Genomic DNA, 17197 nt, shown 5'->3' with positions numbered 1-17197 from the left:
CATAGTATCCACACTGTTGTACTTTTAAATACTCTTTTGTATCTTGTTTTATAGAGATTTTTCTTCCCCTCACATCCCACCGCCTTGCTTTGTCACAAAACAAAGCCAATAGAATCACCAACAGGCCAAGGTGGGCAGATCACCTGTGTGCCTGGAGGGGCTGAGGAAGGGGTGTAGAGGTGTTGTGGGATCCCTTCCGACAAGCAGTCAAGAACACAGAGAAATACATTACAAAAATTAAATAATCTAAGTAAGTTGAAATGCATGTTAAGAAGAGTCCCAGAGTGAGGTTGCTTGGGTAGGGGTAGGTTCAGGAATTGAAGGGACTTCCCTAGGGCCTGGGTCCCTGCTTCCTAATCTGCCACAAATGTAACAGTGTCTTGTTGCTTCCAGGTCGCTCAGGGATTGGACTCTGAGGTCAGTGATGCACTTGGCACCAGAACTCGATGGGGTTGGCACAGACCTGCCAGCCTCAGCCACTTTCATTCTGGAAGCTGTTAAAAGAGAGAGTTATAAAAATTGAGGAATCAGCAAGGGAATTCCTGGTCCCCTCTCTGTCTTGGCAAGCATAGGGCCTGTCCACTTGCTCAGGACTCTGTCCAACCTCATCTCCCTAGACCTTTCCTCAGTGGCTCAGGGGGTCTCCTCAGTCAGCCTCCTCCTGCTAACACTTCCTCCTCTCTTCCCTCTGCCAGGGGCAGCTCTTCCCTGTTTCCTTGCAGACCCCAGGTCAGGCCAGAAAACACATCTCTGACCCTTCCCTGTGTCCCTTCACCAGATAGGACCTCAAAGGCCTGGGGTCCCCAGGATGGCCCTCATACCAGCTGGTGCCCCCCTCCAAGTCCTGCTTCTCTCCAGAGATGGGCAGGAGCACCAGCCCTTACCAGGCACCAGCTGTGAGTCTCATAATTGCCATCTACCATTTTACTAGGGGTCTTCTGGGGGTCCTAGGAAAAGCAGCAGATGCCTGGGTGCTTGGGGACCTGGGCATTCTGAGGGAAGGAGCAGCGTGACCCTGAGTGATTTTTCACTGGAGACAAGTGAGCCAACTCCTTCTAACCAGTGATAAAATCAGAAGGAAGTAGATGGAGACAGCGCTGTTCAGGGGATGATTTGGGGATGAGAAGAACTGGCAGGAAGTTGGGGATTTGGGGGTGTGAGTAGAAGAGGACAGGGCTTGGGCACTCAGTCGCCAGCCTCCTCCTGGGATCCAAGCTGTGTCCCCTTCTCTTAAGAGGTAAGCCCTGAGTCATGGGAAGATGGAAATGGCGGCTGATGAGAGAGGATGGTTTTTAAGCACCGTGGTGTCTTGTTGAATTGCACATGCAAGGGGTTCTTGGTAGCCACAGGGCTCAGGGTATTTGCTGTACTATTGCATTGGTAACAATAAACAAACCAGATTAAACAAACAATGTATAAAAAGCACTCAGTAGGAGTAAGCCTCAACAATGTAAGTAATTGCTATTAACAGCTTGATTCATCATGAATATGCACTACAGAATACTCTGCTTAATGGTGTCCATTCGAGTAGTGAATTATCCTAGAGCATGCATATTATGATTTGAGTTCTAACATATTCATAGTTTCAGTGTTCCAGAACTGTGTGTCTGTTGTAAAGTGGTTAACTCTGTGGTAGTCCTCCCCATCTCCCCCAATTTCCCTCCATTTCACCTCTTCCTAATCTTTGCCTGTGATTCCTCTTAACCAGTGATTTTGATTTGCCAGAAAAACAAAACCAAACTCAATACTGGTTTACCTTTTAAAAGAGCATCTTTATTATTTCCCCAGGCTGACCACAGCCCTGAACAAAAGCATCCGATAAACATTTGTCAGTCTGGTGGCTTTGGTACCATGACTGCCTACAGCAGGCCGATGACGGCCACTCGGTTGTCACCAGACACAGTGTGAGGGAAGGGGGAGGGGAAAGGGGGAACTCTCAGAGCAAACAATCACAAACACACTGTGAAATCAAAAATAAATTACAAAAACTAAATAGTATAAATAAAGTAAAATTTAAGTTAAGGAGAGTCCCACAGTGTGGCTGCTTGGCAACAACCAGTCCATAGAAGAGGTAGCTGTGGAGGTCACGGGGATGTTCCCAAGGCTCAGGCTCCTACTCCCCACTGGGCCCACCGAGGTCACTGGGCCTCGAAGCTTCTGGACCCCTCAGGCACTCAGCTCCAGGTCGCTGACATATTTCTGGACCCACTCCTCACTGGGGTCAGCACAGACCTGCCGGCCTCTCTTGGTTAGGAAGCTGTGGAGAAGGGAGGAAGGGTTAAGCACTGGGGAATCTAGCAGGGGAATCCTGGGCCCACCGTGGCCCCACTATCCCACTCTGTCCTGGGCAGCTCAGGGCCTGCTCATCTCTCAGGGGCCCCCTGCCTATCTCCATCTAGAGAGCTTCTCTCAGGGACTCGGCGGGGTGGCCCTCAGAGGGTCCTGCTGCCTCTTTCTTCCTGTCCCTTTCCTCTGGGCTGGGGCAGCCCTTCCTGACTCTGTAACACTTGCCCCACTCCAGCCCCAAGTCAGGTGACACCTCGGAGCCCTGGGTCCTGTATCCCCGATAGGCTCTGGAAGACTGAGCCTTTCCAGGATGGCCTTCTGGCCTGTCTCTGCCCCCACCCTGACCCTCCCTACCTCCCTAGAGGTGGGCAGGAAGACTGGCACTTACATAACACTGGGCTTGGAGCACTGGCTGCTGGTCTCAAAGTAGTCAGCTATGAAATTCTGTGGAATCTGCCGGGAGATGTAGCTGAAGCAGCAGGCGGTCGGCGTGTCGGCAGCAACTGTGGAGAAAGGAAGACAATGAGCCTGAGTCACAGCTCAGAAGAAAAGGCCAGGCAGCTTCTGATCCCCGAGCAGGTGAGGAAGGCAGGCTTGCTCAGACCAAGTAACTGGAAGGCATTTGGGCTTTTTTGCCGAGAAATGTCTCTTTGTTTCTGTCTATATCCTTCTTTCTCCTTGACTCTACATAGTGGGTTCTCTGTTTCTCTGTGTGATCCAGATACCTGAACGGACTGTTCTCTTATCTCAGCTCTCTTCAGGGAATTTTGTCTGGTTCAAGAAGTCATACCCCAGCCCAAGAGAAGCCTTGGACATCTCTCATAAGACATCCAAGGGACAGACCTAGGGTGAGCTGGAGAGTGAACAACAGATCCCGCTGGGAAGTAACCAGCCCTGGATTCTGCCTCTTGCAAACTGAGTTGTTTTGAACCCTGTTTTTCTATCTGTACAAGGGACTGTAACTCCCCTGCCCCTACCTAGCTTCTCATACCTGGAGACTAGGAGGGCTAAGACCCCTTCTAGGGATAAAAATAAAAGTCTTGAAGAGAAAGACCAGATGTTTGGCAGCCCTTTAAGAAGTTCTCTTTTTTCTCTTGGGGGTTCCCAGGCCACAAGAAAAGACTGATGTGGTCTAACCATGGCCAGAGAGTGGTGATACCCACAATGACAACTCGGACTCACGTGGTACAGAGAAGACCTGGTTGCAGAGAGCGACAGTGCAGAGGAGGACAGCAAGGGCAGCAGTGGAGACCTGAATGATTCTGAGCAGGTGATGGAATCTGGGCTCGAGTGTCAGCAGAGCCAAGAAGGGACTGACCACTCTCTGCTGCCTGTGTCCTTCTGAAGTCTGAAGCCATCTCTCCTCTTTATAGGCAGCCCTGGCAGATGGGGAAATGGAATCTGGGGGTGAGGAGGGAAATTGTTAAGCATAGTGATGCTGTCATGCTGAGTGTTGTACAACTCAGGGTCCCTGGTGACCACAGGGGCTCAGGATATCCAAGAATAGCATCTCTGAGCTATTCTAGCTTCGTGGGGAGATGGTTTCATCTCTAGCTTCATGGGGAAATGGTTTCTCCTGTGAGTGTGAAGAGGTGTGTGTGTCGACCCAAGGCTATTCTTAGCTGATCCCTTCTCATAAGAACTGGTCTGTGCAGCCGGGGCAGGATGGTTCATGCTTGTAATCCCAGCACTTTGGGAGGCCGAGGCGGTGGATCATCTGAGGTCAGGAGTTCAAGACCAACCTGACCAAGATGGAGAAACCCCATCTCTACTAAAAATACAAAATTATCCAGGCATGGTGGCACATGCCTGTAATCCCAGCTACTTGGGAGGCTGAGGCAGGAGAATTGCTTGAACCCAGGAGACAGAGGTTGTGGTGAGCTGAGATCATGCCATTGCACTCCAACCTGGACAACAAGAGTGAAACTCCGTCCCCCCACCAAAAAATAAAATAAAATAAACAAATAAAAAATAAAATAAAAAACTGGTCTATGCATGAACTCTCCAGCCCCGTTCCTTTCTACAGAGCTGCAATTCGGCTTCCTCAGCCGCTCTAACCACAGGGATAGGGTCGATGGGCTGATGCTGTGGAGGGCTGGACAACAACCAATCCTCCCAGAGGAAAGGAACTCAATGAAAGCTGGAGGAATAGAAAGCATGAGGTCATGTTTCAGTCATTTGTCTATTTATTAGTCATGGAGTGAGTAGGGCAGTGTGTTAAATGCTAGTTGTGGATCATAAAAATACTTTAGAGGTGGGCGTCAATATGTCAGGTGCCTAGAAATATTTGTAGCCATTAACCTAGAAAAAACATTTCTAGGAAAGAGTTCTGTGGAAACAACCCAAATATGGAGCCATCTTCAAACATAAAGATACCTGACCCAGCATCATTTATAACTCTAAAATAAGCAAAGCTAAATTTTTCTCTATCAAGGAATGATAAATTACGATATATCCACTAGATCATGTATTATTAAGTCCCAAAATGAATGAAGTGGCATAAATATGCTTATAACATCAGTGGTTAAAAAAGCAAGATACGGCCGGGCGCGGTGGCTCACGCCTGTAATCCCAGCACTTTGGGAGGCCGAGGCGGGCGGATCACGAGGTCAGGAGATCGAGACCATCCTGGCTAACACGGTGAAACCCCGTCTCTACTAAAAATACAAAAAATTAGCCGGGCGTGGTAGCGGGCGCCTGTAGTCCCAGCTACTCGGGAGGCTGAGGCAGGAGAATGGCGTGAACCCGGGAGGCGGAGCTTGCAGTGAGCCGAGATCGCGCCACTGCACTCCAGCCTGGGCGACAGAGCGAGACTCCGTCTCAAAAAAAAAAAAAAAAAAAGCAAGATACAACATTATACAAATTCTACAAAAGTTGAAGAATTGTACAAATATATATATATATATATATATATATTCCATGCCAACCTTTGGCATGGAAAAAATAAAAATGCTTGGAAATATATGCTTTAAAGAATGAATAGTGCTTATATGTGTGTAATAGGTCCATGGGCGATTTATTTTATTATTTTTTTCTTTTTCTGAATTTTTCTCATTTTATTTAGTGAGATTTTATTACCTTCTTGGTCAGCCCACAAATTTATGAACTAATTTTGTTTTAATTTAATTTTTTAAATTTAATTTACAACATCACTGGTTGAAAAGTGTGTTGTTGTCAGTTATTTAACTGAAAGAAATTATTGATAAAGATGCTAAAGTTTCTGTTCAATGGCCTTTGCCAAAATGAAGTCTTGATTTTCCATTTCTTTGAACCATTTTAAGGATCCTATACTATACTTACATAAATCATGCCAACTGAAGCAGTTTTTTCCTTGTTCTTTTCAATACGTAATTTCAGTGGTGTGGAAGGGTCTCTATCTTCTCTGCCAGATCTATATGCTTTTTAAAAATGTTCCATACTTTATTATTTTATTCTTTTACAATCAATCAGCATACCTCATTTTATAATGAGAAATAAATTTAGTTGGTTTTAATGATCTTTGTTTCTGAGATGCCCCTGGTCTCGTGGGGGCAGGTAGAGTATATGAACAGGTAATTGTAGCGTTTAGCAGAAAGTGCTAAGACTCTTAGTAGAAAAAGAAATGAAAGCTGAGAACCCCACGAGGGGAAGAAGTGACCTTCCACCAGAGGGTTGGGGAACGCTTCATGGAATGGATGGAACTTAATTGTGTCTGCATAACTGCCCGGGATTTAGGCATCTATAGAGGGGTGGGCAGTGGAGGCCCAGCTGAGGCAGAGTCCTGGGTGTGACATTGTGGGCTCAGAGGAAAGGGGGGGTGCTTCAGTGGAACTGCAGAGCGGTGGGGGCAAATATGGATGATAAAGCTAAATTGGGACCAAAACAGTACAGGCCTTGAAATCCCCCCAATGGGGTTAGAGTTGACACACTTGATGCTGGAGAACAATAACTTGAAACCAGGAGTTCAAGGCTGCAGTGAATCATGGTTACGCTTGTAAGTAGCCACTGCACTTCAGCCTGAGCAACATAGAGCCTGTCTATTTTTATACTTGAAAAAATAAGACAAGTAAAGAAAAAGCAGCCAATAAGGAATATTTCCAGCTAGGCACAGTAGCTCACGCCTGTAATCTCAGCACTTTAGGAGGCCAAGGTGAGAGGATCACTTGAGCCTAGGAGTTTGAGAACAGCTTAGGCAACATAGCGAGACCCCAGTTCTACAAAAAATGCAAAAATTAGCCAGGTGTGGTGGTGTGTGCTTGTAGTCCCAGCTACTCAAGAGGCAGAGGAGGGAGAATTGTTTCAGCCTGGAGGTCCAGGCTGCAGTGAGCTCTGGTCATGCCACTGAACTCCAGCCTAGGTGACAGAGCAAGACCTTGTCTCTAGAAAAAGAAAGTAAAATAAAAAATTTAAATGAAGAGTGTTTGCAATACCTATATACGACATCTAATATACCAAGAACCCTTGCAAATCAAAAGGTTAAAAAGCCTACAGAAAAATGGGCAAAGAATGTGAAAAACTATTGGAAACCTTATTTCTATCCTATGAAATGCAAATTAAAACAATAATACAGTATCACTTTTTCTATAAAAGTGACTAAGTTGAATGATTAACAATACCCAGTCTTGGCACGAGTGTAAACAAGAAATTTAATTCACACTTGTTGGCAAAAGTTGTCCTGAACTCTTTGGAGAGCAGTTTGGCAATATCTATTTTTGACCTCACAACCCTACTTTTAGGAATTTATTATGTTCATGGGTATGTGGTGACAGCCTGCCTTCCTGAAGACTGGATATGTTGAGCAGCTTTTTACATGTTTATAGACATGTGTTTATTGTACACTTTCTTTTTATAGTGTCTAAGTCTTTGTTCATTTTTATTTTTAAACTTTTTAAATTGCAGGCATTCAGGATACAGTTCTTTGTGAGATATATGTATTGATAATATTTTCTCGCAGTTTGTGGCTTGATTGTTTAATAATTTCATGGTCTTTTCTGTTAAGCAGAAATTTTAAATTTCTACAAAATCCAATTCAGTATTTTTTCCCTTATTGTTAGTGCTTTTTCTTTGCTGGCTATTAAATATTTCCTTACCCCAATGTTGTAAATATTCCTTTATATTTTCTTCATGCAGGTTTATGATTCTACCTCTTATTTTAGCTCTATTGCCCATCTTGAATAAATTTTTGTGTATCAGATGTAGTGAGAATCAAGGCTTACTTTCTTCCATATAACTATTCAGTTCCTGCACAGTATGTTGAGAAAACTTTTCCCATTAAGTTGCCTTATTGGTCTTGTCAAACATCAATGACCATGTCCGTAGGAGTTTACTTCTGGAAGCCACATTCTTTTTATTGATATATTTATCTAGACTCACTGAAATACCACACTGTCATCACAACTATACTTTTGTATAGTAGAAATGATTTTATTAAAGCTAAAATTTTAGACACCTCAGCAAATATGGAAGCATGCCCAATGAGTTAAAGTTGGAATTCCACAACGCTTTCTGATAAAACTACTTTGTTTTTCCTGACGTTCTGTGACTTACTTCATATTCTTCCATAGAGTGTTTTTAAAAATAAAAGTTGTATATATTTAATGTGTACAGTGTGTTTTGATGTATATATTCATATTGAAATGATGACTGCATTGAAACAAATTAACATATCCATCTCCTCATGTAGCTATCTTTTTTTTTCCCTTTTTTTTTTTTTTTTTTTTTGGTGAGAGCACTTGAAACCTACTCTCTTCACAAATTTCCAGTATATATTATGGAGTTATCAAGTGTAGTCACACTAGGTGTTAGAGTTCTAGGCTTAAAGACTCTTAAGTACCATCAGGACAAAATTCCATGATGATCTGGTCACCTGTTTCATTTCCAACGCTTTGCACAGTGTCTACAATATAATAAAAGCTTAATATTAGTTGAATAAACAATTGAAATGAACTGGGAAGAGGGGTATAGGCTATCCTCTCCTCCACATTCAGTATTTCCATAAGTCTAGGCAACAGCACTATATCTCAATACACAAGACTTACATGTCAAATAATTTCATGGGTTACTATCATAGTCATAGAAATTCTGAGGATGCCACAGCAGCTCTCTCCCCAAGTCACATCACTTTTTTGACTCCTGGTTTTTCTTGTAAAAGCAGTATCCTTCCATGTATCAGTGCAGTTATAACCATTTTGAGACTTTTCTTTAACTTATTTGTATTTTCATGTACTTTTTATATTAATTTTTTATATTTATGTATACACTACTATACAATATACTAGATATACAGTAAATGATTATGCATCCTATTTTAATTATCTAGATCCAGAATGTGGGTAAAACTGAGCACTATAATGAGAGTTTAGTAATCTGGCCTCTAGTTTTGTGTCTGCCAGTAACTTACTTTGTGAGGGAGTCTTATCTGGGCCTCAGTTTATTCATTTACAAACTTTGCGGATTTGAACTAGAACCAGATGCCCTGTGGCAGTCTCAGAATTCTCTCTCTCCAGAACTCTGCTGGCTGGAGGATGCATACTAGGAGAAAGACATCTCAGGATGAGATTGTGCTCTATTATATATCATGTTTGCTTTGCACTGAGAGGCCTATTGTTAATACTGCCAATACCTACAGCATCTCAGACACAGTGAGAAGCAGCAATCACTTCCTTCTGAAGGACAGAGACCACATGTATCAAAATCCCTGTCTCTGGACCATCTGGCTGCTGATTGTATGATACTAACATCCACACTCAATTAAACTCGGCTCCCCTTGGGAAAACAAAGATCCAAAAGAGGCAATGTCAAAAGAATTGATATAATCCAAATCCTGATGCTACAGAGAGAAGCTGGTTGGGGAAGTTGAAGAAGGAAAAGACACAGGGGTGTACTTGTGATGTGGGCTGTCAATTTCACAAATAGTGAGAAGTTTTCGGAGATGTGACTTAGGAAGACAAAGGGGCCCAAAGAGTTTTGGGGAATTTCTCTGAATTCTAGAGAATCTTGGGTGTGAATGAAACAGTGAACATCTAAGAGGGAAGCAAGTACAGCCCCTCCTTGGTTCTGTAGTGGTAATGACATGGCAAGTAGGAGGTCTCAGGGATTGTTTTTTCTGGGTAGTGCAAAAAGATGTAAAGCCCAGGCTTGACGCAGCTCCTTATCCAGTAAAAAGGGGTCCAGCTCTCAGAGTGCCTTCCTGTAGAAATCAGAACAAGTGACTCTGATCTCTCACAGGAATTGCGGGCCATGTAAATTACTGAATTAAGGGTTTAACTCTGGTAGCTATTTGAGTTGTATTTTTAAATTTACATATAAATGTACATATATAAATACTCATATATAAATGTATATATCATATAAAATGTGTTTTAGAAAATACAATGAGATTGGTGCAAAAGTAATTGCGGTTTTTCCATTGTTTAAAATTGGCATTTGATATTAGAATACATTCTTAAATAAATGTGGTTATGTTACACATTTTCATGCATGTCTTGTTTTTTTTTTTTTTTGCTAATGACTTATTACTTGCTGTTTATTTTATATTTATTTTAGACTACGGAAATGATGTTAGACCAAAAGTAAATTGGAGCTTTTCAAAATGGGTCATAAAGCATTGGAGACAACTCACAACATAAACAACACATTTGGCCCAGGAACTGCTAATGAACATACAGTGCAGCGGTGGTTCAAGAAGTTTTGCAAAGGAGACAAGAGTCTTAAAGATGAGGAGCATAGACCAGGTGCGGTGGCTCACGCCTGTAATTCCAGCACTTTGGGAGGCTGAGGCGGGCGGATCACGAGGTCAGGAGATTGAGACCATCCTGGCTAACACGGTGAAACCCTGTCTCTACTAAAAATACAAAAAAAATTAGCCACGCAAGGTGGGGGCCGCCTGTAGTCCCAGCTACTCGGGAGGCTGAGGCAAAAGAATGGCGTGAACCTGGGAGGTGGAGCTTGCATTGAGCGGAGATCGCGCCACTGCACTCCAGCCTGGGCGACAAAGTGAGACTGTCTCAAAAAAAAAAAAAAAAAAAAATGAGGAGCATAGTGCCTGGCCATCAGAAGTTGACAACGACCAATTGAGAACAATCATTGAAGCTGATCCTCTTACAACTACATGATAAGTTGCTGAAGAACTCAACGTTGACCATTCTATGGTCATTTGGCATTGGAAGCAAATTGGAAAGGTGAAAAAGCTCCATAAATGGGTGCCTTATGAACTGGGTGAAAATGTAAAAAATCGTCATTTTTGAAGTGTTGTCTTCTCTTATTCTACGCAACATCAACGAACCATTTCTCAATTGGATTGTGACATGTGATGAAAAGTGGATTTTATATGACAACCAGCAATGACCAGCTCAGTAGGTGGACTGAGAGGAAGCTCCAAGGCACTTCCCAAAGTCAAATTTGCACCACAAAAAGGTCATGGTCACTGTTTGGTGATCTGCTGCCAGTCTGATCCACTACAGCTTTCTGAATCCTGGCAAAACCATTACATCTGAGAAGAATGCTTGGCAAATCAATGAGATGCACGGAAAACTGCAATGCCTGCAGCCAGCATTGGTCAACAGGAAGGACCCAATTCTTCTCCATGACAATTCCCAACTGCATGTCGCACAACCAATGCTTCAAAAGTTGAACGAATTGGTCTATGAAGTTTTGCTTCATTCGCCATATTCACCTGACCTCTTGCCAACTGATTACCACTTCTTCAAGCATCTAGACAACGTTTTGCAGGGAAAATGCTTTCACAACCAGCAGAATTCAGAAAATGTTTTCCAAGAGTTCGTCGAGTCCTGAAGGAAGGCTTGTTATACCTACAGGAATAAACAAACTTATTTCTCATTGGCAAGAATGTGTTGACTGTAATCGTTCCTACTTTGCTTAATAAAGATGTGTCTGAAATTAGCTATACGGATTTAAAATTCACAGTCTGAAACCGCAATTACTTTTGTACCAACCTAATATGTATATATTTGTGTGTGTGTGTGTGTGTGTGTGTGTGTATCTAAAGTTATAGTCTTCTCTAAGTAGTAGGTAAAAAGAGTGAAATTATTTTCAGTTATTCTTCTGTTCTCTAGTCTACTCACTATCTCAACCTCAACATCCATGCCATTTTAGACTCAGCTTTTGTCTTTAGCTCCTTCACCTATAGCTTGAATATGAGTTTTCCGTATCCTGAGAATAAAACCCTTTGCACTGCTGGGAGTAGCATCTGGGCAGCACCTAAAACAAGGATCCCTATAAAGAAGGCCTGACCTGGGGAGACAGTTGACAGACAGAAAACCTGAGATAAGGGAGGCAAGACTTGCATACGGAAAATCTCTGGGAGACTCTGGAGAAGAGAGGACTAGATATGCTTAGACATACATTGTTTCTAAGGAAACTGTGTATGTCAGCATAATAAGCTTTTGATGATAGGTTAATTTGGCCACTTCTTTATTATTTATCTATTTTTAACTTTTAATTAAAAAGTAAACTTTAATATAGAGAATGCAAACTTGGGGAAGGCAGAAAGATCACACACAAGGCTATCACTTCACAATTGGAAGGTTGCACAGCAGCCGGGCAGAGGTGTTCCTCACTTCCCAGACGGGGCGGCTGGGCAGAGGGCTCCTCACATCCCAGACAACGGGGGGGCCGGGCAGAGGCGCTCCTCACATCCCAGACAGGGCGGCCACACAGAGGCGCTCCTCACATCCCAGATGGTGAGGGTTGGGGGACCGGGCAGAGGTGCTCCTAACTTCCCAGACAGGGCGGCAGCTGCGCAGACGCTCCTCACATCCCAGACAGGGCGGTGGCCGGGCAGAGGTGCCCCTCTGCCAGACGGTGGGCACCCGGGCAGGGGCGCTCCTCACTTCCCAGACTGGGTGGCAGCCGGGCAGAGGCAATCCTCACTTCCCAGACGTTGGGCAGCCAGGCAGAGGCGTTCCTCACATCCCAGTCAGTTGGGCGGCCGGGCAGAGGCGCTCCTCACTTCCCAGACGGGGTGGCTGGGCAGAGGGGCACCTCACTTCCCAGACGGTGTGGCGGCCAGGCAGAAGTCACTTCTTTATTAAGAGGTTGACCAGAATTTGGATTCATGAGCAAATAGATGTTAAAGCAGCTATCCTACTGTAGAAAAATAAATAAATAAATAAAATAATACGTGTGTGTGTGTGTGTATATATATATATATAGAGAGAGATGGAGTCTTGCTCTGACGCCTAGGCTGGAGTGCAGTGGTGCAATCTTGGCTTACCACAACCTCTGTCTCCCGGATTCAAGCGATTCTCCTGCCTCAGTCTTCCGAGTAGCTGGGACTACAGGTGTGCGCCACCACACCCAGCTACTTTTTGTATTTTTAGTAGAGACGGGGTTTCACCATGTTGGCTAGGCTGGTCTCGAATTCTTGACCTCTGGTGATCCATCCACCTCGGACTCCCAAAGTGCTGGGATTACAGGCATGAGCCATTGCGCCTGGCTGAAAGACTATTTTTAATGATCCAGACCATCTGACCTCAGGCACAGCAGCTACCTTGGCTGTTACACACCTTTACCAACTTGGAATTAACAATGGTGGTATGACGTCTTGATCTCCTGGAAAAATCTAAGAATTAAAAACCACAGGTGCTAGTGCTGGTTCTGAAAGTTGAAGTTCATCCCTTCCCCTCTGTGACAGCATTTCACGATGTGTAAAGATATTTTTGTGCATGACAACAAACAGATATTGTTTCCCAGGATAATAGCTTACTGACCAAAGACAGTCATAGAACAGGCTTCAAGATGGCTCACTAGAGACATCTCAAACTCACCTTCTCCACAAAGAACCAAAATAGTGAGCAGATAGTAACACTTCAAATAGATCGTCTGAGAGAGAACACTGGAATTCAACAGAGAAGTGACAGGAAGCCCCAAAGCAGGGAAGGAAAGATAAATGAGGCAGCCTGCTGGGTTGAGACTGACTGGGGACCTGGAGAGTCTCCCCATTGTGAGGAAAGAGTAAATCAGAGACCCCCAGCGGTCCACATTTCCACCACAGACTCCTGCAAACATAGTCACTGGAGAGTCTCTTGACTATAGCAGGCCCTGAAGCTGATATAGGGAGCTTCCTGAAGACCACACAATGCTCCAGCAAGGAAGCTCACAGTGCATCCCTCACAGCCCAGAGTCCTATGCAGTTACAGCAAGGTGCCATTTTAAGAGCTCATCCCTCAATAAACTGCAAAGAACCAAGGCATGGGCCACCAACAGTGACTCCATTGCCTCTGGCAGTGGAGCCACCATGCATTTTCACATGCCCAGATTCCCCTGCCTGCAGCTTCTGACACTCTGGGTTGCTGCCACCAGGGCTGAAGTGGCAAGTGGGAGGGAGGTTGCTGCTGCCGGGGCTGAGGAACAAGTAAAGTGAGGGCTTCCAGCACAAAGGCTGAAATATGAACAAAGTGCACGTTCCTCACCTGCCTGCCTGTGGCTGCCACTGAGAGCAACACTGTCCTCTTCAGTAGCAGCTGTTGCTACCCCCCAGTTGAACATTCTACCCAGATTCTGGGGACCACCCTGACTCTGCCTACCACAGCCAGTGCCTGCACTGCCAGGGAACTGAGGACAAGCCCCCGTGGCCCAGCTTCACTCCCTGCTCCTAGTGCCAGAGCATGTAATAAAGTGGCCTGGGGACCACCAAGGCCAGTCCACCACTGTCGGCCTGGCAGCATCAACCTCCCTCCCACTCGCCACTTCAGCCCTGGTGGCAGCAACCCAGAGTGTCAGAAGCTGCAGGTAGGGGAATCTGGGCATGTGAGCACTCCTCCCAAGTGCCTGCAGTTGGACACACCCACCCTGCTACTACCACCATGGCTAGAATCCATCTGCGTGTACCACCTGTGGGCCTGGAAATTGACCCACCTAGCCCAACACAGCCACTGTGCACTGTGCACCACTCAAGACTCGGAGAGTTGTCCCACCACTTAACTGCCATTACCTGTGCCACATTTGCTGTTTAGGAGCCCAATAACTTACCTACTTCCTCCATTATAAGCATCCAAGCAAGCTACCTAGAGACTCAAGAATTGGCCCACCTGACCTGCTAATACCACTGCCTGCATATGCCACCCTAGATCCCAAGGACAGGCACACTCAGGCCACCCTTGCCACCACTGGGTTCTGAAGACTGGCCCACCTGACATCCCTGTCTCAAGCAAAATTCACTGCAGCCTTCACTAACAATAACCCCTTAAGCCACCAAGAAAATCACAGACACCATTGATTTTGTTTACAGAGGAACTCATACAGAAACTACGCTACTGCACGCACCAAGAATCAAAACCAAAGTGTCCTACTCAACCAAGACCATAGATATATCTTCAAGAAAAATCCTCTCCTATGAAAGCAAATTCAAAAAAATTACAGGAAGCAATTGTTTCACCAAATATGCATATATCAACATAAGGACATAGGAAACAGAGAAGAGCAAGAAAATAAGGCATCTCCAAAGGAACACAACAATTCTCCCGCAACAGATCCTAATTGCAAAAATTACAAAATCCTAAAGAAAGGATTTAAAATATTGATTTTCAAGAAGTTCAGTGAGATACAAGAGAATACTACACAATACAAATTAATCATAAAAATAATGCAGAATATGAATGAGAAATTTGCCAGAAAGATAAAAATCATTAAAAAAACCCAGAAATTCTAGAACTAAAAAATTGAATGAAATATAAAGTACATTTAAAAGCTTCAACAATACAGTGGATTAAGCAGAGGAAAGAATCTCAGAACTTGAAGACAGGTCTTTAAAAATAACCCAATTAGGCAAAAATAAAGAAAACAGAATTTAAAAGAATGAGCAAACACTATGTGATATATGGGACAACACAAAGCCACCAAATATTCAAATTCTCTGAATACCAGAAGGTGAAGAGAAAACAAAAGAGTTCAAAAATGAATTTAATAAAAAATAGATGAAAACTTCCCAAGTCTAGCAAGATATTTAGACATTTAGATACAGAAAGCTCAGAGATTCCCAAACAGATACAGTGCAAAAAGGTATTCTCTATGGCACATTATAGTCAAACTGTCAAAAGTCAAAGGGAAAAATTTGGAAAATAGCAATACAAAAGCATCTAGCCACTTATTAAAAAAAAAACAAAAACAAAACCCTAACAGATGATTTCTCAGCAGAAACCTAACAGACCAGAGGAGAACAGCACGATACATTCAAAGTGTTGACAGAAAAATCTGTCAGCCAAGGATGACTCAGTAATATTCTTCTTCATAAATGAAAGAGAAATTAAGTCTATCACAGACAAGGAAAACCTGAAGAAATTGATCACCACCAGATGGGCCCTACAAAAACTGCATAAGAGTCTTACACCCGGAAGTGAAAGAACAGTATCTACAATCATAAAAACACATGACAACATAAATACTCCCGGTAGAGCAAACATATGAACAAGGAAGAGAAAAGACTCAAATATTACTACTACTGAAAACCACAATGACGAATATTAAGAGAGAAAAAAAGGAACAAAGTATATACAAAACAACCAGAAATGAATTAATAAAATGAAAGAAATAAGACCTCACATATCAATACTAACCTTAAATGTAAATAGATTGAAATTTCCTCTTAAAGAATATAGTATAGACTGAATGAAAGGATAAAAAAAAGTCAGCAAACTAAGCCCAATGTTAGCAGAAGGAAAATAATAATAGAGATCACAGCAGAACTAAATAAAATAGAGACTTAAAAAAATACAAAGGTGAATGAAACAAAAAGCTGATTTTTGAAAATATAAACAAAATTAATCAACCAGTTGTGAGACTGGCCAAGAAAAGAAAGAAAGAAGACCTAAAAAAAAAAAATCAGAAATGAAAAAGGAAAGATTACAACTGATACCTCAGAAATACAAACGGTCATTAAAGACTATTATGAACTATTACACAGGAACAAACTGGAGAACTGAGACAAAATGGATAAATTCCCGGACACATACAATTTACCAACATTGAGTCAGGAAGAAATAGAAAACCTAAACAGACCAATAATAAGTAATGAGATGGAAGCCATAATAAACGTCTCCCAACAAAAATCCAGGCTGAATAGCTTCACTGCTGAATCCTACCAAACTTTCAAAAAATAAATAACACCAGTTTTCCTCAAACTATTCCAAAAAATGAAAAGGAGAGAATTCTCCTCTCATAAGAATGTAACTCATTCTTACAAAACCAGTATTACATTGTTACCAAAAGCAGACAAGAATGCAACAACAACAAAAAAGAAAACTATAGGATAATATCCCCGGTGAACACAGATGCAAAAAATCCCAACAAAAATACTCACAAACCAAATTCTACAGCACATCGAATAAATAATAAACCATGATCAAGTGGGATTTATCCCAGGGATGAAAAGATGGTTCAATGTATGCAAATCAATAAATATAAAACATCACATCGACAGAATAAAGGACAAAAACCATGTAACAATTCTTCTCAATAAATGCAGGAAAAGCATTTCATAAATTTTAACATCCCTTGATGATAAAAATTCTCAACAAGCTAGGCATAGAAAGAACATACCTCAACATAATAAAGGCCACATATGACAAGCCCACAGCTAACATCATTCTGAATAAGGAAAAACTGAAAACCTTTTCTTTAAGAACTGGAACACAAGATACCCACTTTCACCACTCTTATTCAACATAGCACTGCAAGTCCTCGCCAGAACAATCAAGCAAAAGCAAAAAATAAAAAGCATCTGGTTGTTTTGTGTGTTTGTTTGTTTTGTTCAAAAGGGCAGATTAGAGGCATTGCTAGCATACCTTTCCCACTTGGAGGGACAAAATAGCGTGTAGCGATTCACACTGTGAAATTTTTTTCAAGAAGCAACACAGGAACTGAACAGTAAAACTGAAGGAATTACATACCCTTTGAAGGAAGCAGGAGGCTGCAG

The 17197-nt window shown here is 42.9% G+C and overlaps 1 protein-coding gene across 1 annotated transcript; it reads right to left on the bottom strand.

Moving 5' to 3' along the window:
• Positions 1 to 1772: 1772 nt before the first annotated feature.
• On the bottom strand, positions 1773 to 7827 carry LOC117976443 (C-C motif chemokine 3-like). Its single transcript, XM_063598610.1, has 3 exons — positions 7813 to 7827; positions 2675 to 2814; positions 1773 to 2257 (listed from the first exon to the last, which is right to left on the bottom strand). Exons 1-3 carry the CDS (start codon positions 7825 to 7827, stop codon positions 2167 to 2169), a joined length of 246 nt encoding a protein of 81 aa, XP_063454680.1. The 3' UTR covers positions 1773 to 2166.
• Between the last annotated feature and the right edge of the window lie 9370 nt (positions 7828 to 17197).

Source organism: Pan paniscus, chromosome 19 (assembly GCF_029289425.2).
Source record: "Pan paniscus chromosome 19, NHGRI_mPanPan1-v2.0_pri, whole genome shotgun sequence".
Lineage (NCBI taxonomy): Eukaryota > Metazoa > Chordata > Mammalia > Primates > Hominidae > Pan > Pan paniscus.
The sequence above is the reverse complement of the archived record's forward strand: the minus strand, read 5'-3'. Positions and strand labels throughout refer to the sequence as shown.

What these genes read in the sequence shown, in the direction of transcription:
- LOC117976443 (XM_063598610.1), bottom strand. An exon ending in TGCTCCAAGCCCAGTGTTAT is followed by an intron (nt 2,258 to 2,674) that starts GTAAGTGCCAGT and finishes CCTTCTCCACAG; the next exon opens with CTTCCTAACCAAGAGAGGCC.